The sequence below is a fragment of the Trachemys scripta genome, chromosome 4 (genome assembly GCF_013100865.1).
Source record: "Trachemys scripta elegans isolate TJP31775 chromosome 4, CAS_Tse_1.0, whole genome shotgun sequence".
Classification (NCBI taxonomy): Eukaryota; Metazoa; Chordata; order Testudines; family Emydidae; genus Trachemys; species Trachemys scripta.
This window is the reverse complement of record NC_048301.1, coordinates 129,015,633-129,038,216: the sequence shown is the minus strand read 5'-3', so window position 1 is coordinate 129,038,216 and position 22,584 is coordinate 129,015,633. Positions and strand designations below refer to the sequence as shown.

At 49.5% G+C, this 22,584-nt stretch overlaps 1 protein-coding gene across 1 annotated transcript in view; it reads left to right on the top strand.

The window, feature by feature from the left end:
- The window catches only part of PPARD (peroxisome proliferator activated receptor delta), a 41,403-nt gene extending 24,603 nt beyond the window's left edge, over positions 1-16,800 (top strand). Inside the window, exons 2-7 of the mRNA XM_034767503.1 lie at positions 3,293-3,523; positions 4,591-4,742; positions 5,693-5,831; positions 7,399-7,601; positions 10,849-11,299; positions 11,765-16,800. Coding sequence (XP_034623394.1) covers positions 3,394-3,523; positions 4,591-4,742; positions 5,693-5,831; positions 7,399-7,601; positions 10,849-11,299; positions 11,765-12,012 — 1,323 coding nt within the window. The 5' untranslated portion in view covers positions 3,293-3,393 and the 3' untranslated portion in view covers positions 12,013-16,800. The remainder of the gene's footprint in view (positions 1-3,292; positions 3,524-4,590; positions 4,743-5,692; positions 5,832-7,398; positions 7,602-10,848; positions 11,300-11,764) is intronic.
- Positions 16,801-22,584: the final 5,784 nt, after the last annotated feature.

Below are 22,584 nucleotides of genomic sequence, written 5' to 3'. Positions count from 1 at the left end.
TCTGGAATGTACCTTCCCCAGACGCTTGAAATGTATTGGTGCATAGTGCTAAATCCCTGGGGAGAGAGAGTTCAGACTTTGCAATCAAAGCACTCCTGCCTTCAGCATCTTGCAATTCCTAGATTAGGGGAACTCTCTTGCTGAACAGGGACTGTAGGGCTGGGACTCCTGCCTGTGCTCCAAGTGCTGGCTCTCTATGTAATTCAGGCATAGAGCTTGATGTGCATTTGCCTTCATGCTCTGGTTTGACTTGTGATCTTTCAACACCATCTTGGGCTTCCTCTGTCTCACAGAACTTTCTCCTTGCACGTGAGCTGTGACCTGCCCCGTGCTGCGAGCTCCCATGTAAATAAAAGGAGCTGGATGCAACACAAGTGCACCAGCAGTGGAAGAAGGGTAGTGTGCATGGACATAGGCACATCTCCCAGGAATGTGGGATCCAGTGAGCTAAGAGGACTAGCAGAGGGGGGATGTTTCCTTACTCCAAATGAATAATATACCCAAGGCAATGATAGCATGGACCATATACAGCATGGGCAGCGTCAGGGCAAGTTTGCTTCTACTGCCCTGCCAGTGTGTCTAATTGTGCTCTGGGAGGGTCACCACTGTGGGGAAGGGGAGGTTCAGGCTCAATGGTCTGTCTAGTCCTTGGCTTCTCTGCCAAGGTCTCGGCAAGGAGGGGCTGATTAGTGCCAATTCCAGTGATGGGCTTTTGTGGTATGGCCACGTAGGACCTGGGCTGAGATCCACCAACTCACTTCCCACAGGCCACCCCGCTGCCAGCAGATGACAGCCTGCTTTCGGGGCTTGTCTGTGCACAGGAGTAGCACTGGTTTAACTTGAATGGGTTTAAAAATCAATGTAGTTCAAGTGATGCAAAGCCCCCTGGGGACACTCTTTCATGGATGTAGATGGTTCTATGGTTTAACTTATGCATGTGAAGTTACCCACTCAGGCCAATCTGAGGTAAGGTTTCGATTGACTTGGGAGAGTCCACATCCTGAGTCGCACCGGTGTAACGCAATCGGTTTGACAATGACACCTTAGCTGAAGCGGTGCAACTTTGCATGTAGACCAGGCCTCTGTGGGCGTGCCTACGCTGCAATAAGAAACCGGTGACACTGAGTCGCCGAATGCGGGTCAATTGACTCACTGTGTAGCCGCTCGGGCTAGAGCCCGGGCTCCGGGACCCTGCCCCCTCATTGGGTCCCAGAGCCCGGGCTCCGGGACCCTGCCCCCTCATTGGGTCCCAGAGCCCGGGCTCCAGCCCCACAGCCCAAGTCAGTTGTCCCAGGCTAGCCATGGCCCTTGCATGGGGCTTTGATTGCAATGTAGACGTACCCTGTCAATGCTGACCTGGGCTGGAGAATGAACGCGTTTGGGATACGGAGCCTATGTCCTGAACTGTCAGGGCTCGAGTCCGTTTTGACTTTGAGACCTAGCACTTGACAAGAGGTGGGGAGTGGTGTTTGTGCACAGCTGTTAAAAACCAGCCTAGCCAAGGGGGCGAAGTACCTAAACCTTAGCTACCGGGCTGGCGGTGGAAGAGGTACCTGAGGTACGGATGATGCACGACTTACTCTTTTGTATAACTTTGACTATGAGATTCGTGTGGCTAAAGGAAATCTTAGCCCTTGCCCCAGTGTGTCTTGGAGGAGATGGGGGCGTCAGAGGGAAGGGGAGGCAAGGAGCTAGTTTGCTAATCCTCCCAAAGGAAGACCGGGATTAAGACACTAGCTGGACTGTACAGCAGATTTTGTCGCTATTAGACCTTGTGGTGGAGTGCGGCTCGGCAGCTGCATGGAGCAATAGGAAACTATTTAAATGACTGATTTTTGGCAGAGCAAGGGGGGCCAGTTACAACATAAATGAATAAAAAGAAACATGCAGCAATAGCAATGCTGTAACTTCTCACAGCATGACTGAAACCGGTGTGATCCCAGAGGCCCACAGGAGGCTGTCATCCTAGCAAGTAGCCAGCAGAGAGACCTGCAGCGTCTAGCCAGCCACTGGGTTTAGTGCTATTGCATTCAGCCTTTGGCTGGCAGTGTCTGTTGCATGGGGCACTACATTTGTTTCCCTGACCCTCTCCTAGTAACCTCATTAAAGCTGTCAGCTTAGTGGGTGTGGAAGGATCAGACCTAATGAGTGGAATGTAATATGTTCAGACAGACCATGTGATTCAGTGGACGGGGCATGGGACTCCCAGCCCTGCCACTAGTTCCCTGTGTGACCATGGGCAAGTCACTGCATTTCTCCGTGCCTCAGTTTTACTCTCTGTTAAATGGGGTTCATGATACTGGCCTTCCCTTGTGAAGTGCTTTGAGAGCCTTGGAAGGAATATGCAGTATAATCCAGAGTAGTGGTGACCTATTGTATGCCTTCCTATTCTCCTCTGGCCTCCTCTGTTTGCACCTGCCTGTACATATAAATGAACCAGGCAGTAGCTCCGGTGTAATTCCTCCATCTTGGCTGCTGTCTCAGTCCCCGGCTTCAGCAATGTTGTTCTGGAAGGACCCAATGTGGTGACATGCCCAGCTTCTGCCCTGCAGCTTTGGATAGGATTCTACAGAACCATGGATTGCTCTGGCCTACTCTCGTGCCTGATTTGGGCAGACGTACAGACCAACAAATGTATAATTACGCTGAAGGCTTCTGGTTTACTTTCCCCTTTCTTCTCTCACCCTCATCACACTAATCATTTTTTCCAACGGAAGGTGGTTAGCTACAGCTCCTGAGCCACCAACCTTGTGACATCAGACCCTCCAACTCTGAGTTATAGTGGGACATCTCCATAGCATTCCTAGTACCTGCAGCTCTGCAAATGGAGGGACGGGGCCAGCATCTTGGGCTCTGGTCCCCTCTGCTGTGTTGCAGTGTGTTTTACCTCTGGGACGTCACGCAGTCTGGATCCATGCGTCTATTGGGTTCTAAATGGGGACTGACCTAGACGACTTTGTGTGGATTTTAGAATGGAAAAAAATCAGCGGCTTTCTGAATGAACTACATGAAAATGGACTGTTTGTAATGGAAGCTGATAAAAATCAGGGTCTGGAGAGAGAAGCATCTTTCTAAGGAGGAAGTAGGTGTCTTGGCCACAGCAATAACCTGCCAAAGGCCCCTGGCCCTGTTTCCTTTTCTAGATAGATAGGGAAGCCAGAGTGGGACTAGCAGGGTTGTAGTCCCTCTCTCTCCTCGGCTGCTGTGTAATAGAGTGCCAGTGGTGTAAAAGCTCCACACAAAAGCTGTTCTATTGCTGATGACCTCTGATGTTTCCCCATCTTTCCCATAGGCTAGCAGGAACAGCCCGGTAGGGGTCCATCTCCGGACAGACGCGGATGATGCCAGAGCTATGACAGGGGCTGCAGTCTTGGCACTGAGGGGTGATCAGTTATGGAACAGCTACAGAAGGAAGTACTTGAGGTCAAGAAGGAGGAAAAGGAAGAGGCAGTGATAGCCGCAGGTGAAACCTCAGACCCAAGCGGAGGACCAGATTGTTTGCTGCCTTCTAGCAGCTATACAGGTAAGTGGGAGGGGCACAGCTGGGCCTCAAGCAGGTGTATCCAATGAACAATGGATGTTGGCTTCACAGGGTGGAAACCAGTTTTCCAATGGAAAATGCCCACATAAAGAAACAAATCTTGCAGCGTGCAGGGGGGCCAGAATGGTACAGCCCTGTCAGGAGTAAGTTCCACAGCTCCAGGCTTTCGGCCGAGAGTGCTCGAACAAGAGGCTGAAAATGACCAGATGTTCGTATAACTAAGAATAGAATTTCCAGCTTAAAGTGAGAGGAATCTCGCCCTGTGCCACAACTTGTCTCGAGTAAGGAAGGAATTTTCTGCCCCATGGACAGTCATGTGAATGAAGTGCTGCAGGAAGCTTGCCTCCCTCTGAAGCAGCAGCTGTTGGCTCCTGCCAGATGTTCCAGACACTGGTCTGTTCCTATATGCTGAGCTGCACAGGGACTTGCGTGTGAATGGAGTCTGTCTTGTTTTAATCTTTTTTCTGAACTGATTCATTGGCAGCCAAGCTCCTGAAAGGCTTAATCATTTCACTAAAAAGAAGGTGATTCGTTCTGCTCAGCCATTCGCTGAGAGTCAGAAGACTAAAATTCAAGGGACGCTCAAGTAATTTTAGGCCCAGAATTTAGTGAGTGGGTTTTAGTCCGGGGAGGGAAAGCTTGCTGTGAAGCGAGTATTTTGTTGTTGCTTAAATCTTTCCCCTGCAGTCCTGAGGAGCCCAGCACAACAGCATCGGGCTAGTGCCTAAGAACTGGGGATATGGAATTTACCCATTGGGGTTCATTGTCCAGCCTGAATCCAGATGCCAAAAGGAAGAAAACCATGTAAATGAATGAAATTGTTACAATATGAAAACTCTTGTTTCCCATCAATAATGTGCAGAAGCCAGTAGCCTGACCCGTAGAGAGCTTCTGTCCTGGCTTCTGATGACCTGGAGAAGAGATGAGATCTTCTCTGTTCAGTCACTCTTCTGTAAGACTGTTAAATGTCCATGTGCATGCTGCACCAACCTAGAAACGCTTTTTTGTTTTGTTTTGTTTTGTTTTGTTTCCTCTTTGTATCCCTTTAGACCTCTCCCAGAGCTCTTCTCCATCCCTGTCGGACCAACTCCAGATGGGCTGCGAGGAGACATCCGCTGCAAGTCTGAATGTGGAATGCAGGGTCTGTGGGGATATAGCATCAGGATTTCATTACGGAGTGCATGCATGCGAGGGCTGCAAGGTACGGAGTGCATGCAGTAGACACTGTCCATTGGGCCCTTCTGTGATACCCTGGAGAACTAAAACTGAAACCCACTGAGTTCCTAATAGCCTGGGCTTCTGATCTTGCCCTTAAGTCTGTGGGGCTGTGGTGTTAATAGATCATGATTGTGGGGGAGTGGAAAGACAGACAGTAACAGAGAGGGCAGAGGCTCTGACTTGGGCGAGGCAGGAGCTGCCTTGGGGTCCTACATTGTGCAGGAGTTGAGCTCCGCAGGGCAAGTGCCTTCCCCAGCTGCGCAGCAACATAGCTCTGTTCTTCTCCCCGCATTGCATTTCACATAGCAAAACTCCGGGACCACCGGGCTTGCTTTTAAAGAGGCTCCTTGGCTGATCTCTGCCGCAAGCCAGCAGTGGACCTGTTTTCTTATTGCCCGGTGAGCATGCGGCCCTTGCTTGAACGTGGCTATAAAATTCCTTCCCCCACAGCAGATGCTGGAGGGGCTGCGTTAGCCAGTGCCTGGGTGCTGCCAAACATTCCTCAGGGCTAGCAAATGCTGGAGTCAACAGCGAGGGAGTTGGAAGTTAGAACTTGTTTGTTCGTCTCTCCCTGCTGGTCCTGTGTGGTATTGCAACCGCCTGGTTTCTCGACTTGTGTACATGACATCAAGGCCTTCCCTGGCTCTCGGCAATGCCTTCTGCATCATCCCCCTTGTGATAGAGGCTCTGTTTGTTCCAAGAGGACCGAGTGGAAAGTGGTCTCTTTGTTTGGCAGCTTCTCTGCTTGCTGCCGGTACCTCCTCTCTGCCCAGAGTGAACCTTTAAGAGGGTCAGAAGAGCACGAAGCCTGGAGCACCGCAGGCAGTTTTTTGCAGGCATCAGCTGCTGCTGTTCTGAGGCTCTGTTAGTAATGTTGTTTTCTCTCTCCTGGCTCCCTCTGCCACACACTCTTCCCCCCCACCCACACCACAGGGTTTCTTCCGTCGGACGATCCGCATGAAGCTGGAGTATGAGAAGTGTGACCGGAACTGTAAAATCCAGAGGAAGAATCGGAACAAGTGCCAGCATTGTCGCTTCCAGAAATGCCTCTCGCTGGGCATGTCGCACAATGGTGAGGGGCGTGGGTGGCACTGGAAAGCCTTGGCGATTGTGCACGCAGTACCCAACGTTATCAGAAAGGAGTGGGGGCACCCAAATGAGACACCGCAGGGGGGCCTGGTTTCAAGAGGCCAGGTGCCTGGCACGTTCTAACAACTGGTGCCCCTTTAAAACATCTCAAGCTGAGTGCTCAAAATCACTAGTCCCTTGTGCAAACAGAAATTGTCCTGCCTGGCCAGACCTCAGCCAGATCTGCACAGCGGTGCAGACAGAGACAGTCTTATTCCTGAATGAAGCCACCCAGCTATAATGGTGCCTTCAAGTGACAACAGAGCGAAAGGGCATCCAGAGAAAAATAGCAAACAGTATTTTACCTTCCTGCAGCGCCTTTCACCACAAAGGCTGTGTATGCACAGTGCTGCAGTGCAGCCTCTTCTGGGGGGGAGCAGCAGCTGGGTGCACAGAATGCTGTACAAGTGGGGGTGAGGGGGAGGGAGTCAGGGAACCTTTGAAGGAGGGTGGGGGAACCACCAGAGCAAATCCTCTGCTCTCTCAAAGTTCCCTGGGACACACAGGGCTTGATCCTTGTTTGCCTCAGCGATGCTGGATGTACTGGGAAGGGGCATGGGTGGGTGTAAGTGCTTTTCTGCCATATATCTATCCTGAGAGGGGCTGGAGGCCAGTTCAGGCCCAGGAGCAAATCAGAGCAGCTTCAAGGTTGCCCCCAACCACACCCCTAGCATGCCCACCGTGTCAGAGGGGACCAGGAGTGGGGGGCAAAGAGCTATCTCTGCCCCCTTTACACCACTAAGGAGTTCTCCTATGCATAGGGACTCTTCACATCTCTGGAGCGGCACAAAGGGAATGGTGCGTAGGCCAGGATGTGGTTCAGAGTTGACTCAGAGCAGAGAGGACCCATACAATACTCTGTACGCGACTCACTTTATCCTAAGGGCTGAATTGTCTCTGGATTCAGGCCTGTAGCTCTGGGCGTCTAGTTTGTTCCAAACCCAGTGCTTTGCCTCAACTTTCCCCTCGGTCTCATTCGTCCATAGCAGCACGGGCTCTGGGCCAAGTGCCAAGCAACTACCTCTGATTGCTGTTTGTTCCTGGAATGTGTAGTGTGCATAGGAACGGACAGCGCAGATGGCTCTTGTGCTTTTATCCAAAACACACTAGTTTAAAGCCGAACAATCCTCTTATTGAACGAAGAGCGGTGCCTGGCCAAGGAGCGGGTCTCTGTCTCTTGAGGGCCCCAATTACCGCAGTGGAGAGCTCGCGCTGTAGATCTAAACTGAGTCTTCATTGGAACATGAGGTTATAATGACCTCACACTGATGCACTAGGGCAGTGCTTAGCCTGGAGGAGCTCTGCACCATGGTGCCTTGGTGATTCTGTTGCACTGAAGGCTTTAAACCAGAGGTTCCCATGGAAGCTAGGGTCCTGTACACGCAGGGTACTTACTGTCAGGAGCTGGTCATTGATGCCAGTGCAGATGTGTGTATCCTCTCAGCAGCATCTCTAGCCCCTTGTGGTTTCTCCCAGGACTTGTTGATCATGCCCGCTTTGTTATGTAACAGCAATTCGTTTTGGCCGCATGCCAGAAGCAGAGAAGAGGAAGCTGGTAGCGGGTCTGACGGCGAGCGAGATCAGCTGCCAGAACCCACAGGTGGCTGACCTGAAAGCTTTCTCCAAGCACATCTACGACGCCTATCTGAAAAACTTCAACATGACCAAAAAGAAGGCAAGAGGCATCCTCACTGGGAAGACCGGCAGCACCCCGGTGAGTGCTCCTCGCAGGTGGGCAGACCAGAGGGCTAATAACAGCGCTAAGCACTGGTCTTTATTTCCAGGGCAGGGGCATGTTGCTAGGGAAAGAAAAGGTTAAAGAATATTTAGATAAGTTACATGTATTCACGTCAGCAGGATCTGAACTTCACACTTGAAGCAATCTCAGAACCATTAGCAATTGTCTTTGAACTCATGAAGGATGGGTGAGGACTGCAGATGGGCAAACATAGTATCTATCATTAAAAAGGGGAACAAAGAGGACCCTGGAAACTATAGAGCAGTCAGCCTAACTTTGATATTTGGAACAAATTATGAAACAATCAGTTTGTAAGCACCTAGCGGTTAATATGGTAATAAGTAATAGCCAGCAGAGATTTGTCAAGAACAAATCATGCCAAACCAACTAATTTCCTTCTTTGACAGGGTTATTGGCCTAGTAGATGGGGAAAATCTGTAGACATGTGATATCTTGATTTTTAGTAAGGCTTTTGATGCAGTCCCGTGTCACATTCTCATAAGGAAACAAGAGAAACCTGGTCTAGATCAGTGGTTCTCAACCAGGGGTATGCAGAGGTCTTCCAGAGGGTATGTGTGGGCCAGCTTACCTGTATTAGATTAATTGTTTTGTTCTGCTTTATTATATTTAGTAGTAATGCAAGGAACCTACAGGCTTTTATCCTGTATGATTTGGCTTTAGTAAATGGTATGAGGCTTGAGGCCTATAACCTTTGGCATAGATGAACTTAAGTAACTCATACGTTCTAGGGAACTGAAAGTGACTTGCCAGAGGGGAATTTTGTCCAGAATACTGACATCAGCCACTCACAGAACATCGCTGACACCAGCATCCAGAAGGTTCCAGACAGAACCTCCAATCACAAAGGTGCCATGACAGCAAATACATATACTAACCTATAGAAAACAGACACCTTAAGGGGAGGAAATACAAATAAGGACCTCTATTGAATATTCATTGGTCATGCAGTGTCAGCGTAACCTACTATAAAAGTAACATCCCAGGGGCAGCAGATAGGTTGGAGAGATGTAGACCTTGGGAGGGGCCAGAATGATGGCCACCGGGGATGAGGAGGACGATGACGGTGATGAGAAAGATAATGGTTAAGTATGAAAAGTAAGGGTGTAAGTATGGACGTCCAAATGTACTTTCTGTATTATCTCTATTTGCCTTGTTGAGTTTGTGTGTATTTGCTAAATTATTAATAAATATATAAAGTGTGTGTGTATATAGAGAGAGAGTTCCTATAATGTGAGTGTTGCACCTGTGCACATCGGGGTTCCCAAATTATATGATGATTTTACAATAATCTTACTGGGCTAGATCTTGGGACAAGAACCTGTTAATCCTCAAGTTACAATTATATATACCCAACTTCGGGTCAGGCTACATATGTCAACTCACCTAGATATTCGCCTAGTCTTACAACAGCCTACATGAAAAGCACTAGCGAAGTCAGTAGAGACTAAAATTTCATACAGACAATGACTTGTTTATACTGCTTTATGTATCATATCCGTGTTTCTCAACCTGGGGTTGCGATTTGTTTTATAATGATATGGTTGAGAAGGTCAGCAATTTTTCAGTACTGGCTGTGACACTTTCTTGTGTTTTTTATGTCTGATTTTATAAGCTGGTAGTTTTTAAGTGAGGTGAAACTTGGGGGTCTGCAAGACAAATCAGTCTCCTGAAAGGGGAACAGGAGTCTGGAAAGGTTGAGAGCACTGGTCTAGATGAAATTACTAAAAGGGGGTACACACCTGGTTGAAAGACTGTACTCGGAGTAGTTATCAGTGGTTTGTTGACAAAGTGGGGAGACTGATAAGTCTTCAGATATGTTAAGGGCTGTTATAAAGAGGATGGGGATCAGTTGTTCTCTGTCCACTGAAGGTAGGACAAGCAGTAATCTGCAGCAGTGGAATTTCAGGTTACATAGTAGGAAAAACTCACTAACAATAAGGATAGTTAAGCTCTGGAACAGGCTTCCAAGAGAGGTTGTGGAATCCCTGTCACTGGAGGGTTTTAAGAACAGGTTAACCAGTGGTAAATTAATAACACTGACTATATCCAGTCCATTCACACTAGTGATTTCCAGCACGTCCATTGCTGGCAATTGACTTCTTCCAGAGAATCTGAATCCTGGTGCCAAGGAGTTAATGATTTGCATATGCCCAAAAGGAATGTCTTTCTGAAATAGACGGTAACTGTCAGTAATGATCTCGCTATACTTCTTCCTGCCTCAGCGCAGGGGGCTGGACTAGGTGACCTCTCCAGGTCCCTCCCAGCCCCGCATTTCTACCTAGCCTATCAAGTATTTGACATTGTTGATGGATTTCTTCATTACTTTTTCTTTTTGGGGGGCGGGGTGGGGGTAGGGGGTTGTATTGGGGAAATGTCTTTCTAGATAGATCCCCCAACCTTGTTCATTGGGATGCAGTGGGGTTCCCTGTGGGGAAGCCCCCAGTTTAGAAGTGCTTTGCCATTCAGAGATGTAGTTATATCCCTGCACCAACACTCTCCACCATCTGTTGTGAAGAACTGCAGCAGTTCCATTTGAAACTAGCTGGGGAATTCACTCTCTTCTCCTCTTTTCCCTGCTGACTTGATTCATGTACAGCACCATGCTCCCACCGTTCAAGGTTCCTGATACGCCGCAAAGGTATCTCCAACAGCCAGGGCTAAAAGTAACTTAGACAGAGGAGTGATAGTTGCCCTCAGCTTCCTGACGTGCTGCAGTCCTCCTCTCGCTGTTGCAGTTCAACAGGCTTGTGGTGGCAGCAGCCCAGTGCAGCATAAAATGCAAACGTGCCGGGTGGAAGCTTGCCATAGCAGTCAACCGATGTGATGTTAGTGTCTCTGATTTGATGTGTCTGAGCTTTACTGCGCTCAGCCTTGCTGCTGATGAAATAGGAGTAGAGGTGGCTTCAGGATCAGAAATGGAGGCCTTGATGCTTCCAGGCTTCCCATGACCTGCTAGTAAGCACACAACCTTCGTTGCTCTGCAGTGCTTGCTGCTGGATTTCCAGGGCATAGCTACAGACTCCTTGCAGTTGGGAGGCCCAGAGCTGCATCCGCCACTATATGGAAGGGAAGGTTGGGGACACGTGGAGGGTTTTGAATGATCTTCCACACTAGGGACAGGTAAAAGTGCAGTCGCTCAATACAGCCAGCAGCTTGAGTCCCCATTGCAGAGATCCTGACTGTTCACTTCTCTTCCATGCAGCCGTTCGTGATCCATGACATGGACACCCTGTGGCAGGCAGAAAAGGGGCTGGTCTGGAAGCAACTTGTGAACGGGATCCCTCCATACAAGGAGATTGGGGTCCACGTCTTCTACCGCTGCCAGTGCACCACGGTGGAGACGGTGCGGGAGCTCACAGAGTTTGCCAAGAGCATTCCCAGCTTCCTCGGCCTCTACCTGAATGACCAGGTGACCCTGCTGAAGTACGGGGTCCATGAAGCCATCTTCGCCATGCTGGCCTCCATCATGAACAAGGACGGGCTTCTGGTGGCCAATGGGAACGGGTTTGTGACACGTGAGTTCCTGCGCAGCCTGCGCAAGCCCTTTAGCGAGATCATGGAGCCCAAGTTTGAGTTTGCCGTGAAGTTCAACGCCCTGGAGCTGGACGACAGCGACCTCTCTCTTTTTGTGGCTGCCATTATCCTGTGCGGGGGTGAGTTGGGGCCCATCAACCATGCGCATGTTAAAAAGGCTGGGCATGGGTTGGAGGGAGTTGGTCTGAGGTCATTCCTGCTGGGGAACAGGAGCAGTGCACTCCAGAGTGGGTGCCCTGCTTTCTGGGGCTAGCAACCAGTGGATGAATAGGGGGAAGAATAACGTACAGCTGAAACCAAAGCCTTCCAGTGACTCCCAAGATCTGTGTGTTCCCTTGCATCGCTGTGCGGTTGGGCCATAATAAACACAGACGACAAACAGGGAAGGTGGAGGTGGAGCCCTCAGCCCCAAAATGTCCAGTGAAGGGAGTTGCCTGAACACAGAGCTAGGGACCACGAACTTTAATTCACCGCATGGCCTGGGGCAAGTTGCTCAGAAGCAGCTGTCTGTTTCCCGCTGGGTAGCACTCAACAGGGGAGTGGTGTAGATAGTACTCTGAGTTGCGTTAATCCTCTCCCTGCAGACCGCCCTGGCCTGATGGACGTGAAGCAGGTGGAGGGGATACAGGACAACATCCTCCAGGCCCTGGAGTTCCACCTGCAGGCCAACCACCCGGACGCTCAGTACCTCTTCCCCAAGCTGCTCCAGAAGATGGCTGACCTGCGGCAGCTGGTGACTGAGCACGCGCAGCTGGTGCAGAAGATTAAAAAGACAGAGACGGAGACCTCATTGCACCCGCTCCTGCAGGAAATCTACAAGGACATGTACTGAGGAGCTTTAAAGCCATGGATCCTGAGCAAAACACTTTGTATGGTGACCGAGAAGCCTCCCCCGCCCTCCCCCCACAACGTCTTCCATTTCTTCTACTTGGTACTATTTTCTAGATGATCTCCACATATGGTACATAGGCCTACCTGCCATGAGATTTCGTGGCTACTGCGTGCTAAGCCCGGGCTTCCGTTAACACACACTTATAAACCTCAAAGGCAAAACATAAGCGAGGCTTCTGTTGCCGCAGCCCAGCTGTCACACCGCTCCCTTCTGCCTTCCAAGCGACCCGCGTGTTTATGTGCATTGCAGAGAAGGTGGGATTATGGCACCAGCAGAGTGATAAGGGTATGGTCTGATGTAATGAGACCATTCAGTACCTTCATTATCCGGCAGGTCCAGGAACAGCACTTACATCACTTGTCCATTGTGCGTTGGTTTTGTATTGCACTTGGAAGACTCTTAGGCCTGAGCTGTAAAGCCTAGGACATTGGAACAAAAGGAAGTGTGTGTGTCTCTGGATGGATGGGTGGATCTCCCAAAGAATGGACTGACTGTTTGATGAAGGGTACTGATGCTTCACTGGGGGAGAGACCATTGGTTAGTCCCCTGGATTCACAAGACAGGCATGCCTTCCTCGAGAGATGTGCATTCTCCTCTCTCTGCCTTGCAAATCACTCCTGTGGGTTGTAACATGGAATCCTGTATCTGACCCCCTGCCGGGGCTGAGCTGATCCTCCTTAGCCCCTAGATTTCAAAGGGGAGGGCTGCTTTTCTGTCTCTTCTGTATTAGCTTAGAAAATTGAGTGGGGAGATGGATGGCGGTGGGCAGTAACTCTAAGAACCAACTTAGTCGTCAGAGCAGGTGCTAAAACCGCACTTGCTCCCAGTCTTTGATCCAGGGTGTCCAGAGGAGTCTCGAAGTGTCAGAATGACTCGAGTTTCTGCTGATCTAGGAGGATGAAGGGTCGGCTGTGCTGTGAAGGGGACAGTAGTGAGCAAAGCGGGGTGAGGCAAGGGAGTCACAGAAAACAGTAATGGTAATTTCTCTGTCTCACTGTTTCCTTTCCCACCCCGTTCGTCATCTCGCTGCAGCCTGTGGCATAGCCAGAGGAGGCCTCTCAATGGGAGGCCAACAATGGTGCCTTCCCCATCAGCACAGACACTATAATACGCTGGTGTCCTCCGATCCCTGGGGTCCTGCCTCTTTCTGCTGTGGCTGGTCACATCTGCACGGTTGGCGTCAGCAATGGCCGGAGCCATCACTAAGCTACATTGCAACATCTCTCCGCCAAACTATCCCAGCATGGGCTGCTGGGGTGACCTGGAGCCAAGTATGACCTGTAACTTACTTATTTCGGGGGCTTAATTCATCAGACTGAGGCCATCCAAATCGGCCCAGCTGAGGGGCTGCTTTGGTAATTTGCCAAGAGCCTAAGGCCCACAGCTGCAGATCCCACTATGCCACACTCCAGCTTGTTCAGAGCAGCTGTTGAAGGATGGGTAAGTGGCCTTTGGCCTCCAGGTCATCCGCTCAGAGCCAGCCCTGGCCTGGACCGAGCGGGAAATCCGAAGACTCTTGAGTGGCCTGTGTGCAATGAGTTGGTTGTTCTCAATCCAGTTCCTAGTGGACAGGTGTCCGCCCCACTTACCCCCTGGCACTAATTGGCACTTTCGTCAGCAGTCTCAGCAGGGATGCCATGGCTTGAGTGGGCTGTGGAGACAGAACTCACCTAGTGGGGCGAAGGGCGTGACCCCTCCCTGCTCAGAGCTGGGGCATGTTAGTGGAGCAGTACAGGGGAAGCTTGCCCAGCCACCACCTAGGTTGTCCCTGCTCTGTGGCACGACTTCAGTCTCTGGTGCAGCCTAGACTCTAGTCAGCACTAAATTCACTTTGACTCTAGGTTCAGATGCTGGTGTCCTGTGTAAAGCTCTCCACTTGCACCAATCTGCTGAGATGGGATGGGTGTGCACAGGGGTGGATCTCTCTTGGCAGGCGAGACCTTTTGAGGGATTAGGGCAGGTGGGTCGTAAGGAGATCCTTTGCTTGCCAAGTGGTCTGCAGAATGAAACTGCTGGAGAGCCACTGGCATAGGGCAAAATGTAGCACCCTGCAGCTGTGCTATTCACTGAGCTCTAGAGGGGGCTGGTGGGGTCTGCAAGGAGCTGTTCTCTTTGCAAAGTAAAGGGCTGATGGGGAATGGGAAAGGCCGTAGTGAATGCTCAGCTTGAAGCATGACTTCTGCTCTGCAAATCATAGAATGCCCCCAGCCTGTGGGAAGGGACTAGAGTAGCATGGGGAGCAGTCCTGCAGCAGCCAGGCCGATGCACAAGATTTGTGACCTGTTAGGTCTCTTCCGTGTCAGATTTCTAGGAGAGCGGCAGGCACTGATGCTGCAGCATTAGGGAAACCTGCTGCTGGAAAGTGACTAGCGCTGGTCTGAGATGCCTGAACCCCTGGATCCTATTCCTGGCTCTGCCACGGTCTTTGGCAAGTCAAACTGCTCTGCCTCAGTTTTCCCATCTGTAAAATGGGACTAATCATTGACTCTCCCTTGCAGGGGGGCTGTGAAGGTTAACAAGTTAGTGTTTGTTTTTTAACAAAAAAAAAAGCATTGAAGCTGTAAAGTGTGATTATAAATACCAAGTATTATTTATTTTGGGAGATGGGAAGCAAAAATGTTGCATTTATCATGGTGACAAATGGGGGGTTTATGATGGGGTGAAGAGAGAAGCCTCTTCGAAGAGCCTAGGCAAGGCACGAAGCAGCTGGACCCAACCTAATACTACCTAGCAGTTCTCTGTTCATTGATGCTATGTTGGCAGCTGCAAGTACCAGTTTAGCTTTCAGGCTTCGTGGTCTGGTCTGACAGAAAGGCCGGGCACCCTAATGAACCTAGAACGATCACACATCATGACTTCCTCGCAGCTTGGGGTACTGTCTGCCTCTCCGAAATGGAAGTCTCATGTTCTCTCACTTTGTATCCCCAGCAAATTGGGGCTGAGTCAGGTTTTCTGGCTGGGACGGTAGCAGCTGACCCAAGGTCCCGTCTCATGCAGCACTTACACTCCATCTGTGGCTTTTGGAGTCTGTCTAGTCTTAACATGAGACAATTGGACCGAAGCCACTGAGCTCCAACTCAGGAACAGTAAAGGGAAGGACAAAAGGAGGAACGCCTGCCCAGAAATGGGGAAGGAGATTGTGCTGGTGTTTGTAGAGCTCCCATGTAACCATGGCACTGAGGCTGCCACCGATGGCTGCAGGGCATCCTCCCATGATCACTTTGAGATGAGCAGGTGGCTGTCTGGGTTGCTGTATACTGTGCTATGTGAGAGCCACTGCCCTGCACAGTTCTTAAGTCTTTGGTGCTGGGAGTTTACCTCAATGCTCTTCTCCAGCTTTCTCTGTGTATCGGGGGCAGAGGGAGGCCTGGAAGCCCAGATGGCAGCCTGGAGCTCCATCTTTGTGTCTCATGGATGCCAGAAAAAATGGGCTCAGCTTGACAAGTGGAAAAAGTTTTCCCTGTAGCCTCCGCCTGGGATCTGACCGCTGAGCTGGGCTCTTTTTCTGCTCCTGCATTCTGTTTGGTAATAAAGGTTCTGTAACAAATCTGCTGATGCACAAGGCAGAACAGACTCTAGCTCCCTGCAGGTAAGCTAAGGGTCCTCTAGAGACACGCATGGAGCAGGCCCGTGGAATAAGGCAGTGCTGTATTTGCACACTTTTCAGAGAAGACCAGGTGGCTGTGAAAGGACTGGGCAGGGCACATCTGGTGTCCTGATCAGGCTCACTAACGGACCTGGATTACACTCCTTCCCCATCCCTTTTGGGTAACAGGTTACCCTGGTGCAATAATGTCTTAAAAATCTGAGGCAGAAAAATAATCTGCTTCCCTTCCATAACTGCTTGGCAATCCCACTGCTTCTGTCCTCCCTAGTAGGCACCCGTATCAGAGGTTGGGACTGATACAGACCCCTCCTTTCCCCCCCCCCCGTCATCTGCACCAAAACTGCAGCCTATCCCACCCTTATGCTCCTTGTCTTCCCCCCCCCCACGCACACACTCCCCGCAGGGGCGTTACCCCTCGTAGGTATGGTTCATGGCTGCACACACTAGTACAAAGCAATGTACATTTAATTGAAGGAGCATTGTGTAGTGCAGCGGTTCCCAAACTTAACTGGTTCCCTTAGCACCACCTGTAAAAATCACGGTGAAGTGAACAAATAGTCCATCAAGCTCACAATCTGCTGTTTGGAAACCCCTGGTCTAGTGACTAGTGAATGAGGAGGCTCCGAGTTGAGACCTTTGTGGCATGTTCCTAGCTCTTTGCCAGCTTGCTGCGCTCCTTTGGCAAGTCACGCCTCCCCTCTTGCCTCAGTTTCCCCATCTGTCTTATCCGGCTAGTCCTTTTCCTTCCCTACTTCACAGGGGTGTTATGAGGCCCATTTGTAAAGCACTTTGAAGTCCTCTTGTGAAAGGAGCCAGAGAAGTGTGAATGATGGACTGATGGGTTTGTGATTGGTACCTTTCCAAAGTGTCTGTACTGACCCTGCGGCCCTATGCTCTGGAGTGCTGCTGTGACTCCCAGCCAGCCCTGGACCCCAGGAGATGCTGGGCTCATGTTCTCTTCATCGCTTGAGGAACTTTTGCTCGTTGTCAATGTTGTAACAAGCCTCAAACTGAAATGTATATTTTTGCTAGAAGTACAAACCTCCAAGTGTTTTTAATATAAACGGTGTCGCAGACTGACTTACCTTGAAATAAATCTGACCTAAATATTTAAGAAACTTTTAGCACATTGCCATGCTTTCTTCAATGCTTTGTAGTGTTTCCCAGCCCTGTTTGGGGGTGAAGTTTAAACAGTTCTTTCATTAGACGAGTCACAGGGACTTGCTGTTTTTGGCAGAGCTTTGGGGGGGGTCTCTCTTAGAGCTGGATCCTGCCATTTGCAATGCACGGAGGGGTCCTTGCACCCACATCAGTAGGACTCTGGGCAGGAGTCCATCCACGCAGAGCTTGTCACAGGATTGGGGCTTTGGGTGCCTATCATGCGAACATTTACTCGCTCAAGTAACTTTACTTCCAGGGCTAGTCCCATTTATTTCAGTAGGACTGTTCGCATGTATAAAGTTCGGCAGCTGGCTTGAGTGTGTGTTTCATAGAAGATTAGGGCTGGAAGAGACCTCAGGAGATCATCTAGTCCAACCCCCTGCTCAAAGCAGGACCAATCTCCAACTTAATCATCCCAGACAGGGCTTTGTCAAGCCAGGCCTTAAAAACCTCTAAGGAGGGAGATTCCACCACCTCCCTAAGTAACCCATTCCAGTGCTTCACCACCCTCCTAGTGAAATAGTTTTTCCTAATATCTAGCCTAGACCTTCCCCACGGCAACTTGAGACCATTGCTCCTTGTTCTGTCATCTGCCACCACTGAGAACAGCCTAGCTCCATCCTCTTTGGAACCCCCCTTCAGGTAGTTGAAGGCTGCTATCAAAACCCCCCTCACTCTTCTCTCTCTTCTGCAGACTAAATAAGCCCAGTTCCCTCAGCCTCTCCTCTGGAGGAGCAGGGCTCTGAATTATTTTACCGTAGCATGTAGGAGTCTAAGTCATGGACCAGGATCCCATTGTGCTAAGAGCTGTAGGGAATTCGTAATCAACTTTTTCAAGCCTGTCCCTTGGTAGTTGTGGGGCCCCAGTCGTGCGGAGGGCAGTGCTCAGGAAAACTGGCCACCTGTTGAGGGATACAGAATATGTGCAAATAATATCTATTTCCACCCTGGGGAAGTTGGGCAGGAGCAAATTTGCTGTGTTGGTGTAAATTGTGCCGACATGAGACGCTTCCTGTGCTACTCTCTCCTTCTTCCAACCATGCACAAATACAGAGTTGTGATGTTCCATTTTGTGTTGGGTTTTGATGGTTTAGTGAAAGGATATTTTGTGGAATTTTTTTAAAACCATGTTTTTAAAAGAGGACTGGGAACATTGCCACGCACTCCACCCTAGGCGTTCCCTGCAAGAGCTGTGCCAATCTAAAATAACCTTAACTCGTCTTGCCGATGTAGCGCCTCCATCTGTTCGGTTCACAGTGTCCTTGAAGAAGAGAGTTCCTGAGCAAAGGGAAAATCCTCTGCTGTGTTTTCTCCTCACAGGCAGAAACCTCACGTGAGCAACGTTCATCAGCTTTCAAAAATATTTTTTATGTCAAGAATTCTTTCCATTCTGCACATATGAGAGCCCCTTAAACTCTCTGCTGGAGTCCTAAACGCTCCCCTTAGCACAAGCCCAGTCCTACTCCCTGGAGCTAATAACAAGCTCTTGTTGACTTAACAGCCCAATCCTGAGCCTGTGCTGAGTCCATTGAGGTTATGGGAATGAAGAGTGCATAGCAGCTTGTAGAACTGGGCCTTTAACTACACAGCTGGAAGAGCCCAAAGGGTGCTAACTGCCAGAGCTGTTGTAATAAACCACCAGGAGGGTGTCTGTCTGTCTGTCTCTTCTGAATGGAATCAGAGTTGCTCTGCTGTGGTACGGTGCCCCTGTGCTGCTGCTATCAGAGATTCTTTGTTACAGCGGTTACTGGAGGCCTCTCTTTTGGAGCAAGAAGAGCTGCGTTCTGTGTGCGTCCCTGATACGTACATACATTGTTGGCTAGGAAGGCCAAGGGCACCATGGGTTTGTTACTGTGCTGCGTAAACTTCTTAGTTTAAGCAAGAGCATGGCAAAAACTCTCCCACTTTCCGCATTTGCTTTTCTACTCAGCACAACCAGACCCATTGCTAAGCGTGAACTGTGCCAGTGCCCTGCTCCTTACAGTGCCTACAGCATGAGTTTTTTAGCCAAAGGTGGGGAGCGGGTGTAGGCAACCCCATAAATATTCAGCCAGGGTCCAATCCTGCTCCTGTCAAATCATTCCTCTCTCTGGGCTCAGCTCTGCCCTATGGAAGTTTTGCTGTTGATTAAACTAGGAACAGCGGTTGGTTCGTGTTTGGAGCAGATCTGATTTCACCAACTAGTTTTGTCATTGAAACAAAGGAGGGAGAGAACGAGGAGTACTTGTGGCACCTTAGACACTAACAAATTTATTTGAGCCTAAGCTTTTGTGGGCTAAAACCCACTTCATCGGATACATGCAGCAGAAAATACAGCAGGAAGATGTGTATATATACACAGAGAACATGAAAAAATGGGTGTTGCCATACCAACTATAACGAGACTAATCAATTAAGGTGGGATATTATCAGCAGGAGGGAAAAAAAACTTTTGTAATGATAATCAGGATGGCCTATTTCCAACAGTTGACAAGAAGCTGTGAGTCCTGTGGCACCTTATAGACTAACCGACGTATAGGAGCATGAGCTTTTGTGGATGAAGAAGTGGGTATTCACCCACGAAAGCTTATGCTCCAATACGTCTGTAAGGTGCCACAGGACTCTTTGCTGCTTTTACAGAGCCAGACTAACAGGGCTACCCCTGTGATATAAGAAGGTGTGAGTAACAGTGGGGGGGAAATTAGCATGGAGAAGTAGTTTTTTGTGCCGCAAACTTGAGCATGACCTATGCCAATATCTGCCTGAGGCTGCAAAGAGCCTGAAACAATAGCTCTGTGTGAACTGCCCCATTCGTTCCAGTGCCTGCTAATGCCAATGTCAACGAGGAGGCTGAATGGCAACCTTGGTTCACTGCTCATCAGGGTATGTGGGAAAGGGGAGGAAGTGTCATACTTTGATGGTCTAAAAATACAGGTACGTCTCTAGCGGCTAAAGGGGGCACAACTGGCTTCATTTTCCTGAAGTTGAATTTTATGCAGCACAGTAACAAACCCATGGTGCCCTTGGCCTAAATGAAAGTCAGGGCTTGTCTACATTGTGAGTTATTGCAGGGTAAGTCAAGGGCTGAAGACCACAGCACACCAGCGTGCCATGCAGTAATGTCCCGTGTGGTCACTGCTACAGCTAGTGAACGTCCAGCAAGTGGAAATCCACGCAGCCAGGTTCTGTGCACCATGAAGAGGAGCCCTCAGCTTTGAAAAGTTTGGGAAGTGCTAACTGAAGGGATCTGTCTGTATCTCTTCCATGGTGTTCTCGGGGAATGGGCTTTCTATGTCTGTAGTAGTGGGGTACATTAGCTGATGGCAACAGTCTTGTTCCAGCACCACCCCATCTGCAAAAAAAAGCCCTGGGCTGTATTTTATTTTGGTAAAGGTAACTTTCAGTCATTATGTAGCACTTGGCATTCGTATAGATTTTTGCAAATGCAAACTAATGAATCCTCATGACAACCCTGTGCACTGGGGAACAACTTAAACCCATTATAAAGGGTGGTGAAACTGAGGTAAAAGGTGAAATTACTTACCCAGTCACCCAGGGAGAGTCAGTGGCAGGAGCGTTGGACCTCTAGGCTCATTTCACTAGCTTGTGCTGCCTCACTGAAGTTTTAAAAACCTGTACAACACTCTCAAAAGACAAGCCTGGGAGTTTAAATTCATAACTTTGCTAGGCACTAAAAGTCATGGACTGAATCATGGACTGTAATCCACTAAAAAACACACATCACTCTTTTTTCTTTTCTTCTTCCATTTCCCCTCCTATGAGTGGAGAGGTGTTAACAGGCCACTCAACTTCCCTCTGAACCATTCCTTGAAAGGTGCTAGCTACTTATGTTCAACAATCTATTCCACCTTGTATTTAGCTTAGATCTGAAGAAGAGCTAGGTGTAAGCTCAAAAGCTTGTCTGTCTCCCCTGCAGAAGTTGGTCCAACAAACGGTATTCCCTTGTCTCCCTAAAGTTTTTAGAATTCAGGCCCAGATCCTCAAAGTTATTTCTATTAATTTTAATGGGCATTCGGTACCTAAATTCCTTTCAGGATCTAGGGTGCTGTGAATGGTTTAATGCACGGGAGGTTGAGTGCTGGCTAACTTGAATTAAAAAGAGCGTGTTTGTAGGTGCTAGTCTAGACGCGCCACACAATTTTCTGTTCTGGAATGCTAAGCAAATGAATACAGTACCATGCCTGGGCAAAAAAATAACACTTAGCATTTAGCTAGGGCGCTAGTACATTTAAAGTGCTTACAATCATTAAGGCCCTGATTTTGCAAACACTTCCGGGGCATGCTTCAGTGTAAGCAGATGACTAGTACCATCAAAGTCAGTGGAGGGGACTTTTAGGCACCTAACTCCCTTAGGCCCTTTGGCACTACTTCTGTGCTAAGGTTAAGCAAATGCCTAAGGTCCAGATCCTCAAGGTATTTAAGGGCCTAACGCCCATTGAAATCAATAGGAGTTAGGCACCTAACTGCCTTGGAGGATCTGGGCCTAAGGGTTTGCCGAACCAGGGCCTGACTAATTATCAGTAGTAGCAAACAGGCAGAAATAAAAGTGTGTGGGTCCAACCAGGCTGCAGCTGCAGGGATACATGTAGTATGTGCCCAGCTTTGTTCTAATACACACAGAAGTGCCTGTGATACGATGCAAGAATCTGAGGGCATTTCTGAGCATGCATGGATTGTAATGCAAGGTGTTGTGTCATGTTTTGCTTTGTGCCAGACCTGGGCTACTCCCTTCACAGGCTAGTAGCCTCCCCCATTTTCCCTGCCCCTCAAGGCACAGGGTTATACACCTACATAAATGGGGACAAACAGCAAGTCTGATCTGAAAGGGTTTGGGGAGGTAGAACTATAATGGTCAGGCCAGCTGGGGCCCAAGGGCAGCTGCTAACAGATTGCAGAACGTAGCAGAGAAAAGGACAGAGCCAAGTATTCTTTACTGTTCCATCCCTGGAAGCAATTATTCCATGTCCTTGCATTTACTTTGCTTTGTGTGCAGAATGGTGTGAAGCAGGAAGTGGCAGGGGCTAGCAGTGTGCTCCATGTAGCCCCTTCCTTTGTGCTGTTGAAAATTCCAGGGCGTCACATCAGTGAAACTGAAACTCAGGCTCTAAGTGTGAAAAAGCCACCCTGAGTGACGCAAGTTACACCGACCTACGCGAAGCGCCGGTGTGGACAGCGCTGTGTTGGCAGGAGAGCTTCTGGGGCTGGAGTAGTTAAGCCAACGGGAGAGCTCTTTCCTGGCTTAGGCCTTGGCTACACGTGCAGATTCACAGCGCTGCCGTGCGAGTGTAGTTGCGCCGCCAGCGCTGCGAGTGCGAGCGTGCAGCGCGGCAGGCGCTGATTACACTGGCGCTTTACAGCGCAGCACTCGCTGCGCTTGGGGGGGGTGTTTTTTCACACCCCTGAGCGCAGCAAGTGCAGCGCTGTGAATTGCCAGTGTAGCCAAGGCCTTAGAGTAGTTACATTAGCTTACAGTGGTGCAGCTGCAGCTCCTCCGCTGTAAACTCTCTTGTGTAGCCATAGCCCCACTGGGGAAACGCTTTCAGTTTATTTAAATCCAATCTGCCTCTCTCCTCCCCACCCAATAGACACCCTCACGGAAGCCCTGCCCAGATTAGGCAGCAAAGAATTGCAACGAACCATTGTAAGACACTCGGAGTATACACTACCTCATTCCTATTACAGTATAGAGGCCCAGAGTGCTAGGTGCTGTACATAAAGGGAGTTCCTGCCCCAAAGAGCTTACT